This window comes from Schistosoma mansoni, chromosome 1 (assembly GCF_000237925.1).
Source record: "Schistosoma mansoni strain Puerto Rico chromosome 1, complete genome".
Lineage (NCBI taxonomy): Eukaryota > Metazoa > Platyhelminthes > Trematoda > Strigeidida > Schistosomatidae > Schistosoma > Schistosoma mansoni.
In genome coordinates this window covers 54,243,397-54,252,170 of record NC_031495.1, presented here as the reverse complement: position 1 = coordinate 54,252,170, position 8,774 = coordinate 54,243,397, and the positions used below count along the sequence as shown (strand labels likewise).

The 8,774-nt window shown below is 35.1% G+C and overlaps 1 protein-coding gene across 1 annotated transcript; it reads left to right on the top strand.

Moving 5' to 3' along the window:
- Nucleotides 1-2,183: 2,183 nt before the first annotated feature.
- Nucleotides 2,184-7,706, top strand: Smp_009560 (hypothetical protein; the record flags this gene model as incomplete). Its single annotated transcript, XM_018794869.1, has 3 exons — nucleotides 2,184-2,402; nucleotides 4,344-4,595; nucleotides 7,121-7,706. 3 exons carry the CDS (start codon nucleotides 2,184-2,186, stop codon nucleotides 7,598-7,600), a joined length of 951 nt encoding a protein of 316 aa, XP_018649238.1. The 3' UTR covers nucleotides 7,601-7,706.
- Nucleotides 7,707-8,774: the final 1,068 nt, after the last annotated feature.

Below are 8,774 nucleotides of genomic sequence, written 5' to 3'. Positions count from 1 at the left end.
ACCAACGGTAGTTATCGCCTGTAATTTCTCTCAAATATCTGTTACATACTGGCTAGGATGAATTTTAACCAACATTATGGGGGGCAATCCAAGAGTAAATCAATACTTTTCTCAGTTCTTTGAATATAATTGTGCCCCAAGGTTCATTGTTGTAAGAGAGTAATATTGAATTCCTCAACATATTTTAAATCCTATGCAAAAACCCAGCTTGAGTGAGGGTATACAACTAACTGCTTTCATTCTCCTGAAGAATTAAGGGATAGACAGAATTGGTAATTTTCATTATTCTGAATCCTTGGCATATTTGGTATTGTGGAAACAACCTCAAAGTGTGTGATGGGAATACATATCTATTACGTGATGATAATAAAGTGACCTAGACAAAACCTGTGATTTAGGTTACGATTAAATTGCTAGGTGAATATGTGTTACTGGATTCTTTGGAACAAACTTTTCATCCTTGTACCCATGCTCTGACATATCACAAATCGAAATAACCCACTTTTTCCCGTCAACAATTTTAATAAATTAGGATACTACGGGCTGCAGATTTGTGCTTAAATAGATTTATTACTTAAATTACTGTTAGTAGGTAAAATGTATCTCTAAAATTACGTTACTGAAATTTAGCATTGCATTTGTTTACCATTTGCTACCAATTTTTCAATAATTCTTATTTCCACAAGGCTTTAGATAGATTTCGGTCAAATAAACTCGAAGACAAAGCATTCTATCGCGTTTCTAAGTAAATCACCACTGTGAACATGGTTTTAACTCATTTTACATTAGTTAGGACTGGTGAAACATGCCTAGTCCACAGTGTAGACATTTTAATTCATAGACGGTAATTCCTTTATTTATCGGTGTTTAACTGCCTGTCACAAGTGTACGCCTAACACCGTTATTATCACTCTGGTGATTCCCTAATATATAGGGTATGTTATACACGCACATAAATGTCAACACTATTATTTCGTCCAGCAGGGAAATAGAGAGAGGGAAATTTATTATAAATACAGCGGTCTTGAGTGCTGTTAGAGATATGAGAGTGGTTATCACTTTCCGGTTGCCCACACCATGAAAGGGTTCTTCTAGAGGCACCTGCATAGAAAATCGGTTTAGAAGTGGTCTTGGTGACCTGAGAGTGTGACCGCAGTGCCCAAGGGACAACTGCTTGAGGTCGGTCACACACGACCTTTTTGTGGGTAACTTTTGTGTTAGCTCCGTACTTATCGGGAACTTACCCCTGGAGACGGATATCCGTGTGATAAGGCGAGGTGTGCATTCTTAGGGTCGACTTTTTCTAATCTCACCCTTCCTCGTAGGAAGACAGTATCGCCGTTATGCTGGTTGTCTGAAGGAAACACCTTACTGCCGTCACACCTCTGTACAGTCAACAGTACGACTTCGCCTTCGGACCTTGTGTTTGCTGCTTTTAGTCTTACCGTTCTTCAACCGACCTAGCTGGCATGGTAGGACCTTGAGGAACGATTGTTCCAGCCAGTATAGCTCGATTGAATCATCACGGTAGGCAAGCCCGACCACCATGTCATGGTAGCAGCAACGGTTGGTCGTCCAACGGTGGTGTTTGCAAGTACAATCAAGTTACATATTGAATGTTATTAGAAAGGTATACTAATGCAAAAGAATGCTGCAAATCGTTGTGTATGTAGTGGTTCATAATTTTTAAAATTTTAAATCGAACATCTTAATAATGGTATCATTGTAAAAGATAGATAATAACTTGGGTTGTTTCGGAATTGGAACTTCCAGATTTCGAAATCACTAGTCTACCTATTTAACAACTTAGCAAAAGTATCTATGTATGTCTGTATTCAGTATTCACCGACCGATTAAATAATTTTTATTTTTCTGCTTTTGTAATTTGACTACCGTTTAGTCGATTATTAAACTTCAACCCAGTGATTTGCACGTGGCCTACTATCTGTTGAGTAGCAGGATTAAACTTTACTTCTTATACTTTAATTTCAACAACTCTACACTAAGTGTACGTCATTGTGAATGGGTTACCGTTTTCTATTAGCATTTAAATTGTTTCTTTCATAACTTTTTTTCCCTATAATGTGACTAACTTTTCATAAATCCTCTTTTTTACTTTCTTTTTTCTTATAAAACATTTTAGTTGTTCACGTTTTAGTTTAACAGATCTTGTTTGGCATACAATGAGTGAATTGGACTCTCCTAGATCACATCATACTTTAATATGTATTGAAAATTATTTATATGTATTTGGCGGTTATTGTTTAAATTGGGCAACAAATTATTCACCAGCTAGCGATTCAATTTTAACATATGATATCTGTACAAATAAATGGAATAATTCAAATCATAAATTACCATTTGCTTTGGTAGATACATGTGCATTACTATTGACTCATAAAGGTATATATATATATATAATTCAAAATATTTGTATCAATCTATTTAGTCATTAATTCTATAACTTTTCATCTTACCTACAAAACATATATTAAGAAACTGAATAGGGGATTATGAATATCATTTTATATAAGGTGCCTAGATATTCGAATTTTTTTCTACTAGTATTCAACTCTAGTTTTAATAAATTTTCTCGTACATGAAGTGTTCGTTAGTATTATTAGGCCTTGTCTAGTTATTGAGTCGTTTTGAATTATATTTCAAAGGTTCTAATACCTAACTACATGATTCAGAAACCGGACTCAGTAGCACGAAACACACACAGCAGAAGCACTCACTATTTTCTCATTAACTTTAAACCAGTCTCCAACATCTGACATCGCAAAGAAAACTGAGGAATTCCGTTACAATACTGATTAACTATGACACGGTACAAAATGCAGGTATATGGACAGAGACATTTGATGTATCATTGAGAATCGAACTCAACTTTATGCGGGCTCGTCGAAATTCCCAAAATAACAATTAGAGAAATCATTTGTTGAGTGGTTCTGGTTGAGTTTTTAGGAAATTTTGTACTTCTCAGCAGCGTTACTGAAATAATTTACAAAGGGTTATACTCATTTGCATAAAAGTAACAACTTTATCATTGTTTAGTGTACTGGATACAATCGATTCGAACTCTGTTGATAAGGACTGATTCAACTAGAAATTTTATGACCGAAAATGGAATTCGATAGTTGAATTCATGGGTCAATCGAAGCTATCTCACAACAAACTCACTGAAGACAATGGTGAATGTGTCACCCAATTTTGTGGATTAGTTGAAGTTAGACATTGCCACCGTTGAATGCCGGTTCAGTGGTCTAGAGGTTAAGCGTTCGTGTGCGAGACCGAAGGTCCTGGTTTCGAATCCCGCGAGCGGGATCGTAAATGCTCGCTGCTGAGGAGTTTGATGCCAGGACAAAATGACTGTCCAGTGCTTCCAGGTTTTCTATGGTGGTCTAGCTCCAATTGACTCATGAATTCAACTATGGAATTACTAAAATCTCCACAAAACCCTCTTCTGATAAAAATGGAATCGTGAATCTAGGTGTTTTTACACAGCATAGTTGTAGAGTGAGATTACTGACATTATACAATACTCTTTTGTACCGAACTATACTATTCAATATTGAAATCTTTAACTGTTGTCTAAGTGGATTGTTTCAAGTGAACTCTTGTGCAAGCGTTACTTTTCGCATCATTATAAACGCTAGGAATCAGTTTCTATTATATCAAATAGCTAAAATACTCAATTTTTGATCAATACATTGTATAGTTCGAGCCCTCTCTTTTTTGATGCGACCTAGGAAACCGAATGGTATTGTCTCGAAAACTGAGCACAATCTGTTTTAAATTGAATTAGTTTCAATTGATCATGTTCATTCTTACTTATTTTATGTTCGGTTTTTCAGAACACATTCTAATCATCCATTGAATCGTTGTTTTGTACCTGCATAGGAGGATCAGTTTACAATAATTGTATCTTGTGAAAAAGTTGTTCTAATATTACGTTTTAAATCCGAAAAGAACATTTTACCTTACTATTGAGCTATTAGGTCTGATGCTTGCTACACTAGTGTAAAATTCAGATAAAGGATGACATTAGCGAGTATAGAAACTATAACTATCCATCTTCTATATTTGCTTAAAATGCTTGTGACTTGACGGCGATATCGAGACAATCCGCACAAAATATACTTATACCAAAAGAAACTGATCAGTTGCAGTTCTGAACATCAATGCGAAGATCCAAACAACCAATATATGTGTGTAGGAGTAATCATTATAAAAATAACAATTTTTGATTAGCCGATTTTGTTAATGAAAGTAAACTTGATTCTCACTACGCGTTATATTTATTTCTTTAATGCTATTGATGACAAAAACAAGGTCTTATTATGTTTGCTGGTGGTCTTGAAGAATATGGTGATGAAATGCGTCCGTCTGATTGTGCTTTTCTATATGATCCGACAGAAGAAGATGGAGAAAATTTCAAGTTTCTACCAAAACTACCAATGCCTCTGATCAGTGCCGCATTGGCTTGTGACACTGTAGAAAACCAAGTATTTTTGTGTGGCGGTCGAATGAGTGTTTACGGCTCGGAAATTAGTGATATTTCAAATAAAGTGTTCTGCTTTAAATTTAGTACAGTGAGTTCATTGATTTTCTGTAGATAATATGCCTACAAAATATCCCATATTACACTTATTTATTTATTTGAACACATAAATATTGGTACAAAGGGGCACCGAATACATATTCACCACACAAGTCACTTGATTTGTGTGTGGGCTGTGATACTGCTTAGGTGCCCAGGTCGGAATTGGTGGTTTTCTTAGGAGGCCACACCCGGAGCCTTTGACCTAAAAGTCTGATCCACAAGGCAGTGGAGCAACGTCAGGAGATGCAGTTTCATGACAGCCGGTGACCAATAATTGGTTCATACACCATTTGTTCCCTTCAGGATCCTGGAGCCTATGTGCACCATTGGTTTGAGATCAGGGTTTTCCAACTCCCCTAGGTGGACTTTCCGTGTCCACTAACCCGATAAAAGCGCCGGACATTCGCCTTTCGTCCTCTCACTTTCGTGAACAACACCCCCGCCACGAGAAGACAGTGAGTAGGACTTCCCTGGTAGTGGCTGTATACGCGTGGCCATGTGAGAGGATTTAGAGAGGGAGGGTTGACTTTCCCCACCCTCAGCCGTACCAGGGCATTTGGGGGTAATATACTATACATTTTATGCTATTGTTCTCTAGCAACAACCGTTCATCAGATGAATATGAGATATGATTTCGTGGATTGAGCTTATGAACGGCAACTAGATTAAAATCAGTGTCATAGTGATCAACTAAATTCTCTCTATTAGCTCAATTTTTGAACTTCGTATAATCTATTTACTAGTTTGTTGCTCAGTTTAACAGTATCTGAATAAAAGTTTGACACTCGTAATAAATATTATTATATTGGAATATAAAACGGGGAACTTTACTGAAAGCTTTCAGATAAATGTTTAATATATATAGTTTATGATGTCTAGGAGATTAAACAGGTCAGATGCTTTAGACGATGTTTTTACGTTCCCTAGCTAGAACATTTAGTTAATCCCTAGCAGCTGTTAATGTTCCCTAGAACAACATTTTGAAAGCTTCATCAGTAAAGGTTAGTTTAAGTGGTTTCCAATCTTTGAGATGCTTAACAACAATTACTGAACATAGATCGGCAAAATGCATAAGTGAATTGTATGGCAGGTAATCCACTAACAGTAACACTGAACAGTAGATTAAATGTCAAGAGAGTAAAAATATTAGTGTAATATCAGTTAAGTTTACATATGGTCGGTAGACAATTAGAGATAATTTATAGTAGGTCAGTTAAAACAGAACTCTTTACCATAGAAAGATGAGAAGAATTAAAAGGTGCATCAACTGTTTATTCCTTTTTTCGTAATAAATAAAATAGCAAAATGTACGGTATTTACTGGTCTTTAGGATTTGTTTTTTTTATTTTTATTTAAACACATAAATATTGGTACAAGGAAGCACCAAATACATATGCGCCTCACAAATCTCATTCGATTTATGTGAGGGCTGTGATACTGCCCAGGTGCCCAGACTGAAGCAGGTGGTTTTCTTAGGGGGCCACACCCCGAGCCTTTGACCTAAAGGTCTAGTCCACAAGGCAGTGGAGCATCGTGAGGAGATGCAGTCCCATGGTAGCCGGTGATCAACAATTGATTCATACGCCATTTGTTCCTTCAGGATACTGGAGCCCATGTGCACCATTGGTTTGGAATCAGGGTTTTCCAACTCCCCTAGGTGGACTTTCCGTGTCCACTAACCCGATAAAAGCGCCGGACATTCGCCTTTCGTCCTCTCACTTTCGTGAACAACACCCCCGCCACGAGAAGACAGTGAGTAGGACTTCCCTGGCAGAGGCTATATATTCGCTGGCTTAGAAGATTTTGAGAAGATTGTGAGCTATTTTTTCTCACATTTTTTACTTACATGTCCAACCGTTGAAATATCATCTGGAGAACATTAAAAAAACCTGGCTGAATATATAATAATGGAATAAAATTATGCCTTTGATCAGACAAGTATTGTCGTTACTAACTTATCTTTTCATTCTATATTTTTGGTTCATATTATCAACCTTTGATTCTTCTCATTATCATTGATACTACATCCTTTTGATTTCTTTGCTATTCACCTCATCTTTTTAATTTCCTCTCGTCGTGGTAATGTGTTATGGCTACTTGACCCAATGCATATATGTGTCAGACTGTACCTTGTGTACGACTGACTCACTGTTAACTTTGATGGATTTTATTTAGGAAAAAATCGTTTTCTCAGTGAGCATTGTATTTTTTATTGTTTTGTTTCCCATTAATTCAATTTTCTGTGTATCTATCCTTTTTAATTGTTAGTTACAGTGATAACAGTTTGTATTCATTGTTGAGTTATATAGTCAATCTACATTTCATCAAGTTCACTGTCGGCAATTGAATAATTTTAGGTATAAAGTAATGATTACATGTTTGTAATTTATCTTTATTAACCAAATGTACTGATATTCAGGTTGTTTATATTTTGTGATATTGTCAACTGTATTGTTTTGTTTCTTATGTTTTCATAGAATCGTTAAATAACTGAAATATTTTTTTGTGTTTTAGAATTGTTGGACTCAGGTCACTGTACTAGATTTTCCACGTTACAATGCTTTCTCATTTGTACTATACGATATATTATATGTGATTGGTGGTATTACTATTGATGAAGTCATTGAAAATACACCGAGTTCATTGTTAGCTTCGTTGATCAATGTTGATTGTGAAGATTCTGTGATGGATAGACAAATAACTACTACTGATAATGATCGAAATATTTCTCTTAACTTGTTAGAACATTTTTCTGTCGGAAATTATATTCGTCCGAATATCCTCCAAGCTCCATTTAGACCATGTCATTTCGCTGAAGGTTGGCAGTTAAGATTACCATCTTCGACATCATCAAATAGCTTGCATAGAACATCAACTCAGTCACGTCCCAAACGTTTGAAATTATCACTTGCTAGATATGCAAATCATTCACCTGTTATATCAAGATGTTATGCAGTTTATTGTATAGCTCCATATTTAAACTGTATGAAGTAGTTGAAATGAAAGAAAACAATGTATATATTACAAGGCTACTTGACCGCTATGTCCATCTAATTGATATATATTTTGTAAACCTCGTTAAGCAGAATTACTTTTTCCTCCTCCTCCACCCCATATGATTTTGCGAATTCTATGTTTATTATTATTATCACTACCTCGTTGTCTTTCTTTATTTTGTCACTTTTCTTTTGTTTTTATTGTTAACTTGGTTGTTCAATAGTTGATTTCTTATTGCTATTTATGTAGTTAAACAACATTTGCTTCATATTATATTAAAATTATTGTAAATCACTTGTTTTCATTTGAAAATTTTCATTTTTCTGTTGAACGCAATGCTAACAATAATCGATATGATATATATATATATTGAGAGCGTAATTATGGACCTTACTAAATGTTTTGTTTCAATTAAACTTATCATTAGTGTTCGGTTAGATTATCGGAAGCCGTAGTTCCTGTTTATTTATTTATTTAAACGATTGGTCAAGTAATCTAATATTTAGTTCAATCTGGAAGGCCATTGTTATTCCAATTGGTGAGCTCATCTAAAGTGGTCCAATTTTGTATCTGCAAAACGAGCTAGTATCGTATTGTTAGACAGCGTTGCAACTGTGAAGATCAATGGTCAACTGAATAACAATTGGTTCAGAATCGTTGATTTTATGTGTGGGTGTTATCGTAAGCTTGGTATTCTGGAGAGCTAGTGGAAAATTCCAACCAAATACTAAAGTATTTTGGGAAATCGAGTAAAGCATTTCGAATATATAGAGGTTGGAACCCTGTTACACTTTTTATCTCTATAAAGTGATGAGATCTGGGTATATTCTGAGTCAAATTTACACGGTTTTATGCATTTTTATCACAAATTATGCATGAATGACTTTTTATAGTGCCCCTTAAAAATGACTATAAAAAAGATTTGTTGTGTACTTTTTATTTACCTAATTTTTTATATAGTCCTCATCCAGCAGACTAGATTATTTAGTCATAACACAAATCACTCATTAGTTCTGTGATCCTAGCATTGACTAATCTAAGATGAATATATTCTTTGCTGATATTTGTTAATTAAAAACCTTGATTTCTATTCCACTTACGAATCGCTTCAAAATATTTTTTCACATAGTTCTGATAATCTTCGTCTTCTTATTACATTATCCAAATTTAC